Here is a 22,584-nt window from a genome sequence, read left to right on the forward strand (position 1 = left end):
TGGAACAGAGATGGTGGAAGAATGGAACAATGATGGTGGAACTGTAGAATAGTGATGGTGGAACAGTGAAACAATAATGGTGGAACAGTAGAACAGTAATGGTGGAACAGTGAAACAATGCTGGTGGAACAGTGGAACAGAGATGGTGGAACAGTGGAACAATGATGGTGGAACAGTGGAACAGAGATGGTGGAACAGTGGAACGGTGATGGTAGAACAGTGGAACAGTTATGGTGGCACAGTGGAACAGAGATGGTGGAACAGTGCAACATTGATGGCGGAACAATGGAAAAAAGATGTTGGAATAGTTGAATAGTGATGGTGGAACAGTGGAACAGAGATGGTGGAACAGTGGAACGGTGATGGTGGAACAATGGAACAGTGATGGTGCAACAGTTGAATAGTGATGGTGGAACGGTGAAACAATAATGGTGGAACAGTAGAACAGAGATGGTGGAACAATGATACAGGAAGAGTGGAACAAGGATAGTGCAACATTGGATCAGTGATGGTGGAACAGTGGGATAGAGTTGGTGGAACAGTGCAATAATGATAGTGGGACAGTGGAACAGTGATTGAGGAGCAGTGGAACAGAGATGGTTGAACAATGATACTGAAACAGTGGAACAGAGATGGTGGAACATTGGACCAGTGATGGTGGAACAATGGAACAATGATGGTGGAAGAATGGAACATTGATTGTTGTACTGTGGTGCAGCGATGGTCAAACAGTGGAACAGAAATGACGGAAGGTGGAACAATGATGGTGGAACAGTGAACAGTGGAACAGAGATGGTGGAATAGTGGAACAATGACGGTGGAACAGTGGGACATTGATAGTCGAACAGTGGAACAATGATGGTTGAACAGTGATAGTGGAACAGTGGAACAAATGATGGTGGAACAGTGGAACAGTGATCTTGGATCAGTGGATCAGAGATTGTGGAACAGCTGAACAATGATAGTAGAACTGTGGAACAGTGATGGTGGAATAGTGGAACAAAGATGGAGGAATAGTGGAACAGAGGTGAGGGAAGAGTGGAGCAATGATGGTGGAACGGTGGAACAGTGGAACGGCGGAACAATGGAACAGTGGAACAATGATGATGGAAAAGTGAAACAGTGATGGTGGAACAGTTGAACAGAGACTTTTGCAAGTGGTATTTATGCCAAATATCACGTACAACTCATGCTATTGTTTGTTTATTCTGCAAAAGGTTGTAATTTTTACATGTAGCTATTTCAAATTTAGCTGAAATACCACTTCTCTAAGCCAATCAAATTGCACAAATTTTTCTTGTAGTAGTATAAATGATCATTATAAAAGGATTTTGCGATGGTAGTTGTTCATTATAAACATAATTAGTTATTACGCCAAGACGTCAGGATGGCCGAGGGGTCTAGGGCGCTGCGTTCAGGTCGCAGTCTACTCTTATAGGCGTGGGTTCCAATTCCACTCCTGTCGACAATACGTTAACCTTTTTCTCTCCCAAAATCATGTTTGTTCCATCAAAATCGATTACCCCTTTTGGTCTTGAACTAGAAACATTTTGGTTGCATGCGGCGGCGCAAAATGAGTTCATCGCTTGGTTGCCTAGGTGCAGAATACTCACTGTTTTTTTTTCCTATGGACATTCCTGCCCCGCGAGAAGAAGCAAAGGAGATAGAAGCCAAATTAATTTGGGATCATCTGACCGACGCCGATTCAATTTAAGTTTCATGTAAGGGGCCCTTATTATACGTTGATATCTCAGAACAGTCATCGTCTTCTAAAAAACCTGAGGCCGGTGGTGCACATAAGTATCCCCTTTTAAAATACCCCTATACTCGCCGCCCCTTTTATTTCCATCAGTGCTCCGTTTACCGGGACTCCAATATGCCTTCGCCATCTTGGAAAACTTGAAGTATCCGGCGGAAATTCGAAGTTAACCTGGGAATTGAACTCAAGACCTCTCGCATAGACGGCCCGGCATTAACAAACTTTATCAATTCCTAATTATCTATTACGCTTGACAGGATGGCCGAGCGGTCTAAGGCCCTGCATTCAGGTTGCAGTCTACTCATGACCCCGTGGGCCCGAATCCTGCTTCTGAAACGTTTCCGTTTTCCTTATTGTTTTAGGAATTGGTTGTCACCTGAGGCAGGCCAGTGTTAACCAAATATAGTGCAGTTCATCTTGATCCAGGTAGATAATTCAAAGCCGCTCTATTTTCTTAGCATAAAGCAATAGGCAATTTCCCAGTTCCATAAACTCTCACTTTCAAAACCAGGTTAAGTGTAAAACCTCTGTCACGAAAATGAGTTTTTTTCTCATGCGAATAAAAATCATTTTCATATCAATGGCTTTTGGCTTAGTGTCTCTTTGAAACAGAAGCTTGTGGTAACTCGAAAATTGCCTATTGTTATCCTTGGACTTTCTGTCAGATTCTCTAAAACATTTCACGTTACATAATTTGCATATGTATTTCCTCCGAGCTGATTGTCCACAATTGATTTATTGTGAATGTATTGTTACTTGGTAATGTGACCTCTGTCTCTTGGTCATTGGCAACGCAATACAAATCTAAAAAAATTTATCAGAATTTAGACGCAAACGTAACTATCTGAACAAGCGAAAATGGCTTCTTTACCTTCGGTGGACGGTTGGAGGTGTGGAAGAAAGCTTGTGATAAACCTTCTGCTACTATCCAACTGATTATTTGACATAGTTTTTGAAGTATCCATCATAAAAACAACATCCACGATAATGGGGCATTCTGAGAAGAAAGATCAAGCAATATATTTTTTGTCTCAAAGCAGTGATACCACAATTTGATAATCCCCCTCCCCGAGATCTCTATAATTCTTCATATCATACGACAGGCGAAGACAATATCTTATATAGTACTAATAGACATCTTTCACTTACTTTTGCCTTTAATTCAGTCAGGAATACGGTCATGTTTGTCTTTGCAACCACTGAGTAATTCGTGCTTTCTAGCACTGCTCTGTCAAAATCGCTGCTGTCTGTTGGATGACGTTATTTGTCCAATATTTCTCCCATCATTGGGCAAAAGATGTTAATAATCCGATAATAAAAAAATCAGACGGACGAAGTGAATCTTACAAATTGGCCAGCAGCGTTACTGAAGCCGTTAAACCAAAAATTGACCAGACGGCTTTAAGCTAATCAAAAAGGGAGAAATGCTTTGAATTATGAATTGTAATAACATTTCGTTTTCTAAAATTTACTAGTAAATTTTTCCCAGAGGGCTAATATTTCAACTAAGAAAAAGCTATCTAGCTGATCAATTCGCCACTTTAGAGACGAGAAGGACACTGAAGCCGTAATGCGTCCTGCAAATCCTTTTTTCTGGGATCGTAACTGGGGACGCCCCGGTCAGCTATTAGCCTAATTTTTCCCTGTCTCTAGTAACAATCCCAGAAGTCTTTGCGAAAGTTTCCTCGGCCAAGTTTTCCTCTCCTTTCTTAAGTGGTGACGTCAAGCCTCGACATTAAGGGCTGATTAAATGCTCACCTGGTATGTGTAATGTATCAGTTGGAAAAAGGACCTAAATAGCGGTAAAGCCAATAAACTAGTTAGTCAATCGTTTTCTTATCAAGAAGGAAAAAGAAAAACTGTTACAAACCATTAAAAGTCTTAGTACTATAATGTATTTAATCTACCCGGGTTTAACCTCTCTTGAAAACGGTGAGTGTCCAACTGGTTGCCCCCGGTCAGTTAGTTGGGGTGTTAAATCCTGCTATGTTCTTTTTGGATTATTTGTTTCTAATTATTTGACTGGAGTGCCTGTGAACTATGTGGATAAGCTAAGTGCACTTTCCACAGGCATTTGTTCGAGGCGTTAGATGACAAAGCCAATTACCGAACTTGCGGTTAGGTGTATGGCAATCTGCAGTAAAATGTTTGATTAAACATCCGACACAGACAATTCGTTGTTTGCGATTTAGAAGGGACAAAAAATCTTTTGGAACTGAGTTAAGAAAGGAACACGAAAGGATGACTTTATACAAAATAATGGAGCAAAGAATACAACAAAGATGCTTCTGTAAATTTACTACACCATTGCTATATCCGGAATTATATCATTCAATTTCACTCAGTTTGGTTCAAATAACACTCCAACGAGTACAAATATCTCACGGTATTTGTACTCCATAGCAGAAAATGCATCGTTTTCTGAAGAAAATAAAGATTAAGGACCAAATTATAAGCTTAAATGAAACTCAGTTTCTTGTTTTTAGTCCGTCCAGTCCTTCCCACCGTTTGTACGTCGATCCATCCGTCCCTTTAGTCCGTCCGACGGCTGTCCGTGCGTCCAGTCAAGTCCGTCCAATCTATCCGACCACGACGACTTTCTTTCACTAAATGAGGACTTACTTATGCGACGACATGTCGGATTGATTTATGCGATAAATGTACAACGGACAACGAGAAGAAATTTTATGTTTTATTGTCGCGTGAATCTCTGTAAATTTCCTGAAATCCAACAATCTGTCATTAGAAAAGATGTTACCTATCCTATCAGTGTGGTATCTATTGTTACTAGATACAAGATTTTTCGTACTTTTTATTTTTTTATATTTTTACGCGTATCAAAGGCCCCATTTTAGGCGTCTATTTACTTTTTTCTTTTATAGAGCAAGAGGGTCACGCTTGTCACACAAATTTTGCCGTCTTCGTTCCTACGATGTGCTCGTGCGTATTAAGTTCTCTAATGAAAGTGTAACTTGTAATTCAGTTTGCGAATCCACCGTGGCTGTTAAAATAAGGCTTAAAAGATCATCATTTGCTTTCCATTAAAGAGTCAGATAAAAAAAAAAAACAGTGGGTCCAAATTTTAAAGCAAAGCGGTGATCAAATTTTCCAAATTCGTTGGCAATATTTTCGGTGGTTATGTATGGCTCTCAGTAATCATACCAAAGTGCAGTTTGTTAAATGCCAGGTCGCTTTTCACCAACTTTCAGGTAAAACAAAATACATAACTTAGTTTTTAATACAAACCTGTAAAAAACAGAACGAGATCCAGGAAAGTGATAGCTTCTGCATTGTTCTGTACTGAGATAGAAATACTTATCATTAAACCGTATAGATCAGGAGATCATTCAAAACCGAATCTTTCGGTTTTGTTTTCAAAATTTATTTAGCTGCTGAAATGCGTGAAATTAAGAAAAACCAATTAAGCTTTGTTTAGCTGTTTGGGAAAACAATACAAAAGATACACACATTTCACTTCGAAAGTAATTTTTACATCTCTACAGCCGTTTTTCACTGACAGTTAATGGTACTCAACGCAGATCTATTAAATGCACAACATTTCCTGCTTTGCCATCCGTTAGAAGCAAAATAAAGACTTCATTATCTATACTTACAAAGTTTATCCATTAAAAATCAATGCATAATATAAATATCCCAACAAATAAAATCAGTTTTCGCACCTTTACTGTCCATATCAGCCCCTCAGCAAACAGAGGAGGAAATTGAAGAACGCGCTGGTCTAATTAGTTTTGGTTTATCGATTACGATTCGCGACTTCCCGGAAAGCTGGCCGTGAGTCACTAAAATCTTTAAAATAAGTACATTGTACGGGTGGGTAATGTTATAGTGAATATTGGCTACAATTTTCTGTTTTGCATATGGACATGATTGACCATTTCAACTACTTCAGGCACTCTTTTTCCACTGAATGCATCCAGCCTTCAACATTTTGGAAAGTTGAATTTTCTTTTAAAACGCCGCTCATATTTTTACGGCACGGTTGAAAAACAGTACACGGTTTGCACACGCTAGTAATTGCCTTATACGATTCCTTTTTCTTGCTTTTGTCTCATGGCCGTGATATTAAAAAAATGGCATCTCTAGAATATTTCAGTTCCTTTTTTTACAGTCTCGTTCTAAGAGGCGGTGATCCTTTTGTTCAGTATGATTCTAGAGTATAAGAGTAATGAGAGCTCCTCTTTTTATAGTGTGCGAACTGTGCATGCGCTGTACATGGAATCCTTTCTTGGTGCTTAACTTCTTGCGCTCGCGCCGTACGTCACAATAACTCTGATTTTATTCTTCAAGAAAAAATAATGATAGAGCGTAACTAGTGTTTAATTCTGATCGTCATGAATTTTAGGCGTTTATTTAGATCCAACCAAACTACGACGCGAAGGCAGAGTAAAACGTAAGTACATTTGGTATTACAAAAAGCCTCTCATGGAATGCTGGTAGTCCTAAAAACTGACCAGTTTGCGTATTGGGTCCACCCTTATCAAATCATTCGGATGGGTTTTCCGAATAAATAAATAATTTCCTACACTGCGTGAGGAAATTAGTTATCAGCTTCTACGAAGCTGAAACTTTTCTTCGCGCCATCTTTTCCCCGCCCGTTTAGACTTTCCCTCGCCCCCGGCCCACTATCTGCCTCCGGGTCTGCGAGAATGTGTAACTTTATGGTACCAAAACAAAATGGGTCACAAAAATAAGACAGCATGGTTCCTCGGTAACTTTAGCATCTTCTATTATATTTTCACAGGAGCGATTTAGAAAAAGAGCTTTGTAGGAGAATCAAAATAATCAACGAACTGGAAGAAAGCATGCTTGAACTCTGGTGAGAAGCGCTCAGTGTTTCATAACTAAATGAACAAACAGCAACGCCGTTTTATCAATTATGTCAACTCAAATCGTGTGCTCTGAAAATTTGCCTGCCGTAGGCGATTGAGCAGTCATTCAAACCGACACGAACTGCGAGCATTGAGCATGGATGCTCAAAAAAATAAATAATAGGTTTTTTCAGGGACAATAAGGCCTAAATATGGATTTTCGGTATCGTACAATTTTAACTTAAAACTTAAAAACAGAGCATTGTCTCAATTAAACAACCCGGTGTCTATTTCAAACTTTTGTGACCTGGCGTTTGAAACCGCAGTTTATATGTGGGTAGTTGTTATAGTAACTGAGTTCAGTTTCACTATATTTCAAATAAATGATAGATGGTCTTATTATATGCAACTTTCTCTACTGACCCGGTGTTTATGCGGGCCCTTCTCGCTGCCCTTTTTCCTTTTGTAAACGATCGCTGCCACCTTTGGTAATCAAGCCTTTGGTAGTGGTAGATTTGATATACTCCAGTGGCTGATCCAGGGGGGACCGGGGGACCCTCTCCCCTTATTTTTAGACCAAACTGAGGGCCGAAGGGCCGAAAAAAATTTTTTGGAGACCGTTCCCCCCTTATTCAAGGGTCTGGATGACCTTCACCCCTCCCCCCGTTATCTCAAGGTCTGGATCCGGCACTGTACTCTTCGACAAAAACAGGAGAAAAAGAAAATTTTCTAACAGCCTTAGGAAGATCGAAGTTTAAGCTTAAGTCAAATTTACGTTAAAAGTCAGGGAAAGTGAGTCTATTACAATGTGCATTTATAACATTTGTTGGAATGTCGGAATGTTGCGGTGTGTGTATAGCGGCCGGGTAAGGCCGCGCCAGAAACAGTTTCGGATCAATTGAGCTTTCTGGATAAGTGACCACCTACCCCTCCCCCGAGTCACAATTTTGCCATAATTGAGTATAGGTGGTCACTTGCCCAAGAAGACTCCACTGATCCACAATTTCAATACTAGGTCAAAATTTTCGAGTGTCTTTAAAAAGATGTTGAAGACCGTTTGTGAAATGCCCACTGGTGTTTAATCCAGCAAATCTAATATTGCCCTGCATCACCCTCAGTCAATTGCAAGGTACTGATCCACGCAGCTCCGTAACCTGGTAACTAGAGGGCTCAAGTGTTTTGTTCACGCGTGCGTTACTCGTTACTAAAAATAATGTGTTTATGTATTTGAAGGGACGCGCAGGAACGAGCTATACAGTCAAAGGTGATAGAATGTGAAAGAGAGCGATTAGTAGTAAAAGAACAACTAGCATTGTTGGAAAGAACACAGAAAATAGAGAAGGATGTGCGAAGAATACTATGGGAACAAGTGGAGATCTTTCAGGGACAAATGTGAGTATATATTAACCTGAGGTCAGGCCCAATTTTAGCAGCTTCCGTACCGTCTCTCTTAATAATACGTGGTCGCCTTTCCCGCCAGAATTGTATTTAAAAAGCGAAACGAAAATAGAGTCTGATCTCAGGTTACCATATATGTACACCTGCTTTATACGAGTTGGAGATACACATTTCAATTGATAGATTCTCTTTATTAATTGGGTAAAACCGCTCATTTACGGTAACAAACCAAGAGAACAAAGCTTGTCATGATGAGACGGAGGGTAGTCTTTCTGAGTTGTTTTAATCGGCTATGAAAAAACAGTAGGAGGGACGCAAAGTGGAATAAAATGTGCTAAATAGGCCATTTGGCATAATGACGTCTTTTGCTGCTAACAGACTGCGTTGGAGTTTTGCTCTCTTGGGCAAATTAAGGAGTTTTTGTTACCGCTATTTCGAGAAAGGTTGTCGGAAAAAGTGCACGCGACAATGTCCATCCCGAAAGGTATCGTGGGTGACTTGAGTTGAATGTTCTCCAAAGAAATTTGAAAGAACGGCAAGAGAGGCCATAGATGTGTGTTCGCGATTGCTAAAGGAAAGCAACAACATAAGATTCGACAGCTGCAGTGCCAGGAACAGCGTATTGGTCGATCATATCCCATATTACCTTTCAGGATTGTCGCGTGCACATTTTTTCTGACAACCTTTCTCGAAATAGCTGTATTCAAACCTCACTGTAGAGATTGCTTAATTGGCCATTTGCATGATGGCGTCATAAGCGTTTACTTAAGAAAACAGTTCGACTGCGATAGGACTTTTTTATTGTTTTGAAACACCGACATGGCGGACATAAGGTCATGTGAAACGGCTTTAATTTAGCCCTCATAGGACAGTTGCACGTTGATGTCACTTTACAAGTAAACCAGAATACTTTAGTTTGTTGTCTTGTGCAAATTAGGGCCATTGTTTTTTGAACCTCAGCGCCGGAATTGGCAAATTTAAATTAGAAAGCAAAAACGAAATAAACTTTGGTAGTTGTAGTCGTCAACGTAAAAATGGCCCATTTGCAGAAGAAAACAACAAACTGAAAGATTCTGGTAGTTTTAGTTAAATGTCGTTTAAATTGTCCTATTAATCCCTTAATTTGCTGTGACGAAAATTGGCGCTCGAAAAGTCAGATTTTGAATCTTTTAATTAGCATGTTTTCTTTATAAAAGGATTTGATAAAAGCATTTTTTGTACAAAGTAAAAAACATACACTAGTTTCAATTATAGCCTTACTTCATTTTTCTCGTTTAACTTAGAAGTATCTTTTTAATGTATTTTCTCCAACAGCCGTTCTAGGGCTGAAATACTACGGCTCAATAACAGGGAAATAGCCATTCACAGAAAATGCATACGGATGTTCGCGAAGTACAGCTCCTCTATTTCTCAGCGTGAAGTGAGCCAAAAATGGCGGGAAAGCCTGCGGAAGACGCGCTCACAAAGCGACATAATCAAGACAGCCAAACAAAACTTATGAGAAACACGAGGCTTGTCGAAGGCTTGGTAATCCAACCCGCTTAAGTCAGTGATGTAAATAAAAGTTGCTTAACTCAATAAAAAAAATGTCTGATTAGAGTTAATGTCTGTTACAAATGAAAAAGCGGCCAACTTTGAATTAACGAGGATGAGTGTTGCCTTAAACCATTGCCCTGGCTGAGACATACTTTAGGATTTACAATTCATTTCGTATCTCACGCTGGTACAGGGGAGGGGAGGGGTTGGTTAGCTGGTTGCAATCCTCCTCCTGAGTATGCTGGGCTCTGATTATTGGAATAAACAGACTTATGTGCGGAACAAATAGCAACTTCAACAACACCCCCCGACATCTCCCCGAGCATTTGAAATTTCTAAGACAGACTTGCTTAAAAAGTGATCTTTCCCCTAGGCTAATACAGTCCTGGTTAAATGCGCTACCAAAAGTACCCACCTTGACGTAGCAGTCAAATGCCGTCATTTTTTATTTAAAATTCTCTTTTATATTTTAATTCTCATTACTGCTCCGTAATGAGAAAGTGGTGGCCTTTCAAACATCTGAGATTAGAAGAACTACCATACAGTTAGTTAACAGCTGGAGGTAAATTGCTTCTCCCAAAAACATCTGTGTCGAATTCTCGATCGTCAACTTTAGTTGATAAAGGTTATGGAGCTGTTGGAGAGTTGTGAAATCATTAGCCTGCAAAAACAGCCGTTTCTTATCGTTCCCCGCCGCTTGGGTCGTCTCTTCTGGCGAAACGCCCCAAGCGGCGAGGAACGAGGCTATGTAATCATTTGAAATGGCGCTAGACCTCGCCCGCAGGGCGTTTCCCTTGGAAACAACGAGAGGTAAGAAAAGGCCCGTGAACGAGGTGGATGGCCTCAGTCTTAGCCTACTACGCAGAAGTTCTAAGGGCTTCGCCACTCGTTCCTTTCCCTCTAGGGAATATAGCAATATAGAGAAGCCACAAAATGTATGTTTTCGAAACCAGACCTGTCTGACCAATACGCGTTATTTCGTAGAGGAGCTATGCGGGACGTATTACAATAAAAGAAAAAGTGGGAAATAGGGTAAGTGCAGAGCAACCATGACAGTATAGGTCGGCTTAAATAAGTATTAAATCGACGGACTCGATCGACGTCCTCGGTTTGAAGAAAACATCTTCAAAGTCATGTGAAACTCTTCTATTGTTCTCCGGTGTAACAAGGGTAACAAAGGGTAACAAGGGTAACAAGGGGTAACAAAGGGTAACAAGGGTAACAAGGGGTAACAAAGGGTAGCAAGGGTGACAAGGGGTAACAAGGGTAACAAAGGGTAGCAAGGGTGACAAGGGGTAACAAAGGGAACAAGGGGTAACAAGACAAGACAAGACAAGACAAGACAATGCTTTATTTGGAGTCTTATACAGTCCTATGTACATCGACTTTATCCAAATAATTTAAAATCATAACACAAATTGCACACCAGTGGAACTATAATCAATGTTAACCTAAAGAACTAATGATCTTCTTTTCTCATAGCAGTCGAATACGTATTTTGCAATTAACTTTTGCACTGGTTTGTTCTTGCTCGGTGGGTTTATTAACAACAGAAAAACATCATCTGGTGCCATTCCCACGTTTACTGATATTCTGTATTCTTTGTTTAAGTATTCGAATAAAGTACTTCGTTTTGCTTGATACGCAGGGCACAGAGTTAAAAAGTGTATTTTATCTTCTACGTCTTTGTCTTACACACCGACCTGTTTCTATCGCCAATTTGTGATTACTTAGAAGGAGTTTAGTTAGAGTTATCCGCGTCGAACCTTGAGGAGGGTTGGGGAACGGGGGGGGGGGGGGGGGGGGAAGGGGAGGAGGGGGGTTCTCATCACGAGTTCGCGATCAACAATTATTTTGCGTTTCACGAGTCACGAAACAAGTATTTACGTTTTCACGCTTCTCAAAAATAGAGGTCGTGCAAAATGTCAAAAACGTTACGTTAGTCCCACGTTGTAAAACAGAGTGCTTCGATCATATTTTAGCAAGCTAACTAGCCGGTTTTACGAACCTTATGAAAAACACTTCGCGGCTATAAATTCCCCAGGGAAGCCAGCTGTAGGTGAGTCTGAGCTCACTGTGTGTGTGAAACTACATCAAAAGACTCGAAAATGAAGTGAAATCAAGCCACCAGGCGCTAGTTAAGGTCGTTTGGCCAAATCAACGATTTATGTTCTTCGATTGATCTTCAATGTACGTGTAAACAGTCGAGGATTTTGGCAGTTAAGGTTTCACGGAATGCACTTCAATCACGAAGCACAGAAAAGTTTTTCAGTGCGTCACGATTCACACGAAAATAATCCATGGATCGAATAAGATCGAATAATCTTGCCCCCTCCCCTCTCATGTCTGCCGTTCACAGGCTACCCCACCGAGGGACCATTAGGGGAGGACCCTGGGAAGGAGAGGAAGCCGCGCGTTTCTTGGAATTTTGAGATTCGCAGAATCTCGAATCTGAGTATTTTGAAGTGCGATGTGGTCGGATGATGATGACTTTTTTGCGTATTCACCGTATTATTTCGGTTCCGATATGGAAGACAGTGATGTTGACGTGTACAACTTTGATGAAGATGACTTTGAAATGTTGAGGAAGTACGTAGATTTAGCCGCTCTTCTCCGTCGAGGTCGAGAAGAAAGTAAGCTTACCAAACCATCAGCGTCATCAACCACAGAAAACACTCCTGCCACTACCACCACTACTTACCAGCTACTCTCCCTTCAAGACTTGTGTTGTCGTGTCATTGCGTTGAGGTTCCCGTTCGCTTACATTGAGCATCGTTCCCCTCCAATTCCAGATGAACTGCAATTGAAGATAATCGCGTTTTCGTTTCCAGAGGATGAGCAGATGATGATGAAGTATGCACAGTTTAGCCGTGGTGGTGTCGACGTAAGCTTAAACACGGCGAGATCAGTGCTTGGAAACGTGAAAAATCTGAATCAGATTGGTAGGTATGACTTGACAATGGTGCTTTTAAAGCAAAAAGAATGAAATAAGTAAGGTTGTATCAATGTGAGTTTTGCTCAAATTCCAGGGAGTTTTAAAAAATTTTCACTTATCCAATTTAAGGTTAAGATTTAACATATAAATTGTACAAGTAACTAAGGACTCAATTCTTCCCTGTGATATTTTAGGCTGGAAACTAACGGCTTAATGACACAGTGTATGTTAACCTAAAGCAATCAGTGTTAGTTCATGTTAATAATATCAAATAAGCCGCAGGGGGAGGGTGCAGGGGGTGCGCACACACCCCCCCCGCCCGCAGATGACCTGCGGTTTTCTAATACAACTGGTATTCTGCAAAAAAAAAAAAAGTGGTTTATTGGTGTTGAAGTAGAGCAAGAGACGAGTGCACTCCCTCCTAAAAAAAATCCTGGATCCGCCCCTGAGCCGTTATGTAAATATCCAATTTGCCCCATTGTCCATACCTTTAACCAGTTTGTGCCCTTTGTCCCATTGTTCAGTGTGTTGCTTTTGAGGTACATGTGCAACTCACCCAGGTTACATGTATAAAGCCTGGTTCTCATATGCTGCTGATGTATCTGCGACATAGCCACCGGTACAGCCTGGGACACGTCTTGGACGAATGAGAACATGCACCCCCGGCAACTGGAGCCATCGCAGAGCTCTACCGCTGGCGTGCCTACGAAGTTGAACTTGAGTCAACTTTGCAGGCATGCCAGGGGTAAAGACTGGGATGTAGCAGGTGCATCGGCAGCATATGAGAACCAGGCTTTATAACTCTATTGAAAATGTGACCCCATTGTAGTCAATCCGGTCATGAAAATGCTACCCCATCTAGCGGCACATCCCCATTAGCCTCTTATAAGGAAGTACCCCCCTTCCCCATCCCTTGGGGTAACTCCTAGCGCCTTTGCTGACTCAATTGCTGTTAGGCTTGTTTTCACTTGTGACAAAGTCAGTGAGAGTCATAAGCACAGTTGTTAGGACTATCTTTCAGTAAAAATATAAAATCAGAGTCAGAAGCAGAGCCATAGGTATGACAGAATCAGAACATTCCATAGCACAGTTGTTAGGGTTATCTTTCAGTAAAAATATAAAATTAGAGTCAGAAGCAGAGCCATAGGTATGACAGAATCAGAACATTCCATAAAATTCTAAATCTGCTTAAGGTTTTATCTCTGTTGCTTACCTGTGCAATGTACTGAACACTAGATTCTAGAAAAATTCCTCCATGAATAAGCCCCTCCAAATATAGGCCACCCAAACTCGTAATGCAAAAAGACTCCTCTGTTAAATCCCCCCTCCGAGTATAAGCACCTGAGGGCTTATACTTAGAAATTGCCTTAAACAAGACAAAAACTGGTACTGTAACACGTAAATATTTTTACTTGCCAAAAAACTATTACTTGTGCCAAATGATTGCAGTAAAAATGTTTCACAGTTTATTCCTGTTTGTGTTGTTCACTGTTCACTCTTGTCTTGGATTTCTTCGTCCATAGACAAAGTACTTGCAAGGAAGTTCTATTCTTCCATCCTGCACCCAAATTCCTTCTGGTGTATTGCATTTTCAGTGAAGCAATTTGTGGTTTTAATTTCAGTCGCGTGGCTGAGTTTTAAAAAGAGTCTACCTCCTCAAGACGTTTTCAGTAAAAATTTCTGACATAAAGTTTCTTCCAACTGTAAGCTAGCCCAGTTAATTCTGAGACACAAATTTTTCTCTAAGTATATAAGCCTAGCCAATTTTGTAATTCACCATTTCTCTCTGTATATAATGCACCTATCAATGTAAACCCCGTGGGGGGGGAGTGCGGGCAAGGGGTGGGGATTTGACAAATTTTAAAATTTTTTGATCAAATTCCCCAGGGTGGCAAACGAAAGGTCAATCAAAAGTGTCAAAAAAAACCCCACCCTAGGGGAAAAATCTAAACAAACAATACTATAATACTATATAAAACGAATTAAAGAACATTTCAAAAGTACGTTCTTACTACTTTTTTTTAAGGTTAACGTAAGCTCCGTTAAATTACTCGCTGTAATTAAGTATTTTCTCTCTCCACTAGCATCTCTTATTTTGAACAACATAATCACTCCAGGAAGATTGACCGTGTAATTATATTAATGAAACGTAAAACGCTTTATAACATCGGCTCAACATGTCCGAATAGGTCGGATCAGTGACTTGCAAAAAATCCTCTGACTTTCATGGTAGAATTCGATTTCAATCGAGGTTTACAATCAGATGAGAACTTGAAGATAAAAACTTTCTCAAAATAGACATTATCTGTTTAGATGACAGTGAAAAGTATCGGATTATGGCGATTAAAGGAAATGAAAACTTCATAACTTTCTCCAACAGCATGACTTTCAGAAAGCCTCGAGGGATGGACTTGGTTATCGATTCTGAATTGATACCAGGCTTCTATCGGTCAAAGTCAAATGTCCCGACCCCGGGGTCGCTGCGCACGATCACGATCTGATGGTGTGACAGAATGATAATGAGTTTAAAACAGAAGGAAGGATAGAAGCAAGGATAGAATTGAACCGCACTGAAGGATTGGATTGTTTGACAATTAATGCAACATCCAATTTGCATTCTGACTTAACTTTTGGTGAATGTGAAAAATGTAAAATTTTGCATGGAGCTAATAATGCACAGGTCAATAAAAAATAATGCTTATGGAGGACAAAAAGGGGCATAGATTCACTTTTACTGCAGTGTAATTTTCTGTGGTGGTGGTAGATTTGACCAATTTTACAGTGGCTACCAGTTGCATTTGCCATCAAATGAGTTTTCAGTTGAAACCCTTATAAGTTTTCATGGACATCAATCAACTCTTTCCATGGTTTTTTCACTTGCTTCTCTCATTGTTCCTGTTTGAAGGGGAAAGACATGCAAGAATATTTTTTGAATTAACAAGTCTTTCAAATTTTACAAAGATGATACAACCGAGAGGAAAAATCTTTGGAAGGCACGTGTTATTAGTACCACAACTGCAACGGCCTACAGTGTATAAAAGTCCCTAACTTTGACTGGTGCCTTTATTAAATCTTGCAGGCTTCCGTTTGAGTGCCACGGTTGATCAAAACAGGTCCAATGACAGTGGCAATGGTTTTCATGTAACTGTTTACTTTGATCGTGGCAAGATAACCTCAGCTCACTGTTCATGTGACCAGCCAACAAACTGGTGTGTGCATGTTATAGCAACATGTTTGGCAAGAATAAAGGACAAGAATACTGTGACAATTCGAATGCCAGTCTCTGATTCGCTTAATTTTCTGGATCGGGATCAGTTGATAAAATTTGCCCAGTACCTTCTGTATGAACACCAGAATGAAAGTATTATTGAAACTGCGCAACAGCTTCTTGATAGGCTGTTGTCAAAAGAACAGAAAGGGCAAGAAGAAGACATAAATGCAATTGCAGGTGCACCTGATCCCACTGCTGGTCCTGGTAAGGCAGTCTATCATCATCACCATCGTCATTATCATCATCATCATCATGCTTGTTATTTTATTTATAAAATTATTAATACTGTTAAAGGCTAAAAAATGTTTTAAGGGAAATACATTGTAATTATAGCTCTGGAAAACCAGCACAATTGAATCTAATTTCTTTTCCAGTTGGTTTGCATTTTTGATTTCCAGTGCATTGGTAGTTTTCCCCAATATATCTTGTAGACTCTGCGGTTAGAATAGTTATCACAAGTTAAATGCAAAGTGAGTTTTTTGAACAAGAATGTAAATTATTAAGAGGGAAACCAACTGAAAGCAGTTTAGTTTACTTTCCAAACTGGTCCCTTTTCTGTTTGCGAGCAAAGCTTAAATATATGCAAAAACACATCATTTGTACGTGATTATGTTTTTTGTTGTGCTTGACTTTATTAGGTCTTGATGAAGAGGCTCACTGGTTTGTCTGTAAAAGTGGATTCCAATCCAGGTGTAAAAACTTGATGTTTGGATCCAATAAAGATCTGGGCTTTCTCAAGTATGTTGATGAGGATAATGATGTTGAGGGTTCTGTTAAAGAAGTGTGGGAAAGAAACTGCCTTCAACAGCCACTTGTTAGAGGTAACAACTGTTTATATATGTAGTACATGTATATAAAAATATAGTTTTTGTCTTGCTTTATGTGGGTAACTGGAAATTTTTAAGGGAAAAGGGTGTCTAAAGGCTGGAACATTTAAAGCAAAGTGCATGATTGTATTAAAGCTAATAAAACTGGAATTCCCAAAGGGGAAGGGGAGCTCAAACCAAATTTGCCTATGAGTTAGGGGAGTACTGTATTTATTCGATTAACCGCCCTGGGTGCTTGTTAAATTTTTGGACTTTTCCAGTTGGTTTGCATTTTTGATTTCCAGTGCATTGGTAGTTTTCCCCAATGTATCTTGTAGACTCTGCAGTTAGAATAAATATCACAAGTTAAATGCAAAATGAGGTGGGCGCTTATTAAATTTTCAACATTTTCAGCAAGTGTAGTACATTTATTTTGCAACAAAACAATAAATGGTAATATAATAACAAAACGCGAAGATTTAACAAAGCAAGGTTTTTGTAAAATACTCTGAAGAAAACCTTTTGGGGGGTGGGAGGTGGGGTGGGGTGGGGTGGGCGCTTATTCGAGGTGGGCGCTAATTCGAGGTTGGGCGGTTATTCGAATAAATACGGTATGCTGAGTGCTTGAAATAATAGCATGTCAACAGACAATGTTCAGTCAAAATTATTGGCTTTGTTTAGACTCAAATCTTCCAGGATCAGACTCTGTCTCCAGTCATTTATATAATAATATTGATGCTTCACCAGCTTCTTAACTGTAGAACTTTTGATATGTGAGGGTTGTAGAGCTGGGAGAACTTTTTCTTCTTGATCAATTCAAGTTTGGTTTACCAAATGTTTGCATACATTGTATATGTTATTATTATTTATAATATTTTGTTGATATTAACAAAATAGCATTTCAGTTCTTTGAAAGAAATTTTATCATTATTAAAAATTATAGTACCTGCAGGGCACTATGTAAATGATCCCCCTTTCCTCCTTAAAAGTGAGCCCTCCATGCTGTGTCCCCCTTCACTAACCCCGCAACCTTTCCAGCACCTTATAAGTTATAGTTAAGTGAATGGCCGTGGTTTTATTTCTTGTTTTTAGATGAAATGGATGTACAGCTGGATGATAGTCGCTATGGTTACTCAAAGACATCCTCTCGGCAGCAAAGCATTCGTCAAGTCCTGGAAACCATAGCTGATATGCTTCAGGATGATTTCATGAGTGCTGTGTCAGCTCTGACAGTGTGCACTGAGCAACTGATTCAACGATTAACTGTGCTGTGCAAAGTGAACTCTCCTAGAAGTAGATACCATACACCAAAGCCAAGAAACCAGAAACCTAAATTAAATTAAAGACTTTGCGGATCCCAAGCAGGAGGCTTTACTCCAAGACTTTCAGAGTAAGTGCAGGGAACCAAAATCATTCATCTTTTCAAGGCATTTGCTAAAAAAATCTTTACAACAAAGAATTCATTAATTACGATGTAAAAACAATAATTATATAAACATCAATGACAATTATTAATTTATCATTCTTCTTATTTAAGCTGTACAACAGTCAGTGATGAACTCTCTCGGCTTTGGAGATTAGCTGTCCTTAGTCCAGGAATTTCAGTAAAAGGGAATGAAGAAGTTGTTGATCAGCTGAGGACTTTGAATGAAAGAGGTACTATTAATAAGTCTGAACTCAATAAGAGCGAAGAAATTGCTGGTAGAAATAGGTTTCCTGGATGTTGTATGTTGTTGAAACATTTTGCTTTCCTGAAAAACATTTGCTGTAAATATTAAATCTAGGGCTTTGACTCGGAGTAACTTATTGATTTTTATGAACCGCTGATTGGCCAACATTCACAACCATTTTTCTTGGAATTATGTATCGTTAACCAGATTGGTCAACTTTGTCTATATAAGTGGCCCTGGTTACAGTTGTCGCACTGTAATACTAGTAAATACAATGTTAAAGTACAATTAACTATGTAGTAGGATAAAAACCAGCATTTAAACTAATCATGCAATCCTAATAAAAAATAAAATAAAATATAAAATGAAATAACTATAAATATGGAACATTTACAAGCTTAGTTAAAAAGTACTGTTTTCAATCAAGTTTTGTTAATGAAATAAAATCGCTGGTAATTCTAATTTCATAGGGTAAATCATTCCATAGCTTCAAAGCAGCAACCACAAAGGCTCTGTTGCCAAGTCTTGTCTTGAGATAATGGTGACAAGAGAAACTTATTGTTTGTCTTTATTTCTTTTTGTTATCATATCTGAGAGGTATTTTGATGCCATATTATGGATCACATAGCCTTCAAAGTAATTATAGTAAGGATCTTGAATATAAGCTCGCGTACCTTTGTTGACCTATTGGGAGGAAACTAGTGATCTCAAATAGTAGGAACTTCCAGTGATACACAGACTACCTAACATGTTTATTTACAAATCCTGTGTGTGGCTTTGTTTTTAGTTTCTGTAGCTTTTGTGACTGGTCTGCTGCACCCATGGCGTGGCCTGGAAGTGGCCATGAAATTATCCTCAGTCGACTGGAATTTACCTGACTTTCAGCAGGTACTTAAAGGACAATGGACTAACCTCCCTGTTGTAAGTAGCTGTATGGCTATCCAGTTGACATGCCAATCAAAGAGTACTTATGTGTCAGAGTTGATGGCGCGAAAGCGGTGCAGCAATGATGTCCGTGCTGTGACAAGTACAAAGGATGATTCAAACATCATACTTTCATTTTACAGCCCTCACTGCATTGCATTCAGCTCTCGTTGCAGCATTGATATTCACTCAGTATGTTCCATGATCGAGGCTATAAATGCTTCTGGCCATCACCGGCGTGCCATGTGCCTCACTGTGGCAATATCATATGCTCTTGTTTCATTCTACAAGAAGGTTCTCTTTGGACTGTGTGATGCCTCATCAATGCCTGTGTCTGCCAGATGCTCACTAGGGACTACACTGTACCAAAGTGGCACAAAGGCAGACAGCAACAAAGAATCTGATTGTCCCGCAGAAATAGGTGTTTCCAGCGACAAGCCATGCACCAGCTCCATTTGGCCAGAGGATACACTTTTGGCGATTAGTACATTTGCATTCCTTTTTGAGTTGTTGTCACAAAAGCCTGAGTTAGTTGATGCATCCATTGCAAAAATGAGAACCAAGCTAAACCTTGATAGTTGTTCTTCACGCGACAGTGCATTTGACTGTCCAAAGTCAGCAATGTCTCTGAAGTTTCAGCTTGGAGTAGTGGGGTTGTTTCTGCAGAGGTTGCCTGCATCATCTCTTCACCATGAGGTATAAGTGTAAGGGAGTGTGATAGTCAATTTCGTTTAGTTAGCATACCACAAGTAAAATAAGAAATGCTCCAAGTCAGAAATATAACAGTTATCGGATGAGGCTGAGTATAATGTGAAGAATTATGCAGACTAAGGGAGAATGTTATGGGCTAAGGTGGATAACAGCTTCCAAGATCTGCATAATTCTTAAAATCATGCAAAATCCAAATTCAATACTTATTTTATTCTGCATTCAAACATTTCTAAGCCCTTAACAAGCTTACCTCCTCATAAATGTCCTTTTTCTTATCCTATGTCTCTGCACGGTTTCAGGATATAAACTGATGTGTTTTCTTGCAGATACTCCTCAAAAAGTAGATGAAATCCATCGAGCAATATGTTTTGCATGTTCTTGCATTTCTTCCGTTCAGTTTTAGCCAGACATTCGGCTATATCGTCTTCACATAGCCGTGGACGCCATTGTTTTTGGTTCACTGTTACCCATTAGCAGTTTACCTATTGCGTAGACTACAATTTAACCAGCAACGTAGAAATTAAAGTACTTTGCATTTAGTCAAGTGGTTATGAGGTAGACGCTATGGAAAAACTGTTCTGCATGAGTCTGGGAAAATTACCTCAGTTGAAGTTAAAATTTGTATCTGGCATGTTTAACTTGTACCTTCATCAATTACTTGAATTATTGACCGTTTGTTCAGCCTTGGAGCTTTTTTCTGCATTCTGATTCGTTTACTGGCCATTTCGTTTGTCGGGTGGGATGAAATGAGATATCCAAAAAACTTTGAGTAAAGGAATTAAAACGTAACATTGGACAATAAGCGGCTTATTTCTAGTAGGTATTTTCTGTTTGTTTTATTTTCAATGTAGGTGGAAGAGTACCATTATGAGTGCTGGCTAACCTACCATCTGATCTGCTGTAGTCCAGCAGATACTGACCTGTCTTTCCTCACACGTCTTGGACAACACGTCTCTCAGGGAGTTGCCACGTCCAGTCCAGCACCTCAGTCATCGCTATCACGGGTGATATTCCACCATCTGTTTAAAAGTGCCCCTGCAGCGCTTAGCAAGACTCTATCAGAACAACAACGTGTAGGTCTCAAAGCAGCGCTTAATGTCTTGTCTCACGTCAACAAGTTCACAGTTAAAGATAGCTCTCCCACATGGATGCTTTTTGAGTATGCAAATTGCAGACTTTGGGCGAAGTTAGCAGAGGTTGTTCTTCGCTCTCTCGCTGACTCTTCAGAGCTTTTGGATGAAGCAATGCGTTACGTTCTTCAACCCAACGGAATGCTTGGTGCCCAGTCGATGGACAATGTTTCAGTTGAAACAACGTCGAGTAAAGTACTGTCACGCTTGCAGGACGTTGAAATGTTATCTGGAAAATGCCGCGTGGCATATTGCCTGGGACGGGCGCTTAGCGACAAACAGGGTAACTCTATAAGAGTTACGCAGTATAAGGCACAGCATGTTCGAGGCACCATGACAAAAGGAGAGAGTTCCGAGCTGGAAATTCCAAGGAAGATACATGTAATGAACTCTGAAGTGGAGAAGGCTTTGAAGCTCTGTGTTGTTCAGATTGTTGCGCACAGTCTGTGGTTACAGGGGTTCAGTAATAAAGATCACATGTGTCAGGCTGATTCTGTCAGGTACCTGTTTTGATTAATTGTAAATGGTGTGGCTACTATACACTGTAGCTACACTGAAATTCCAAAGTACAATTTAAGTGAACATGGTGCCATTTTCGGATAGGACAATCCCCGCCTCCCTCCTGTTTGCAGATGACAAAAATGGAAAGGTCCTTTTGGCGGGAATCTCGTCGATCAATTACTTTATAAAATTTTCTAATACTTTAACATTAAAAGTTGTTGGTTATCTTATCGTTTACTGATTTCCCTTGCATTTAGTCCTAGGTGGCTAACAGATCTTGTGGTCAATACTGGAGTTGAAAGTCTTGAATGCCTTGTTCAATGCAAGGGAGATGTAACTACCATCCTCAAACAAGGCGACCTACTGGATCTTTGCGAGAAAGTTCTCAGGGTGAGCCAGTGGGATTGTGAAAGAAACAAAAGGATTGGGGTTTAAGGGATGACTGAGATGGCGTTATCGTGCTGAAGTTTTGAAGAATTCAAAGTGACTTTTCAAGTGGCATTGTAGCCGTCATTGCTGTCGTGGAATTTTTGCTTTTTTCTTTAATTTCTGCAGCTTGGTGGATGAAGTGGATGTGCTCAAGTCGAGCAGAGTCAAATAAAATTTCTTTTGTTACCCTTGTAAAGCTGCCTATGCCTCCGACCTCATTTTCCTTCCTTTGTATAAAAAAATTCTTCGAGTGTAACAAATATCATGTTGTACTTAAATGTTAAAATAGTTTTTCACATTTATCATTTACAGAGGCTTGAGCCAGAGACGCAAGTAAAAGCCAATGTGCAAAACATTCTAATGTCATTGTTACAAAAGGCCAGCCATGGTAAAGCAGAAGAAGATATGAAGAGCATCATATCTTTTTGCAGGTACATGTATGCACGGCAAATTACCATTATTCATAGTTCCCTCTAAGTGTCCCCAACTTCCAGGTCGAATTGGCGTTTACAAGTCAGCGCAAGGTTACTAGGAGGAATTCTACAGTTTTTGTGCAGAAATTCTCAGAGAAATTCCACAAAACTATGCTTGTTTTTGGTTCACTTTTAAGTGAATACTGGAGTTTTGCCTTGCCCATGACACAAAGTGGCAGCTCATTTGTCCTCAAAAGACTATGATTTACGAT

At 39.8% G+C, this 22,584-nt stretch overlaps 1 protein-coding gene and 1 pseudogene across 1 annotated transcript; both read left to right on the forward strand.

Moving 5' to 3' along the window:
- Window positions 1-6,040: 6,040 nt before the first annotated feature.
- Window positions 6,041-9,532, forward strand: LOC140936242 (uncharacterized). The gene is made up of 4 exons (XM_073385675.1): window positions 6,041-6,170; window positions 6,522-6,596; window positions 7,822-7,980; window positions 9,301-9,532. The coding sequence occupies exons 1-4, from the start codon at window positions 6,112-6,114 to the stop codon at window positions 9,485-9,487; spliced, it is 480 nt and encodes a 159-aa protein (XP_073241776.1). The 5' UTR covers window positions 6,041-6,111; the 3' UTR covers window positions 9,488-9,532.
- Window positions 9,533-11,918: 2,386 nt separating this feature from the next.
- The window catches only part of LOC140936651 (uncharacterized), a 43,649-nt pseudogene continuing 32,983 nt past the window's right edge, over window positions 11,919-22,584 (forward strand).

The sequence above is a fragment of the Porites lutea genome, chromosome 5 (genome assembly GCF_958299795.1).
Source record: "Porites lutea chromosome 5, jaPorLute2.1, whole genome shotgun sequence".
In the NCBI taxonomy this organism is placed as follows: domain Eukaryota; kingdom Metazoa; phylum Cnidaria; class Anthozoa; order Scleractinia; family Poritidae; genus Porites; species Porites lutea.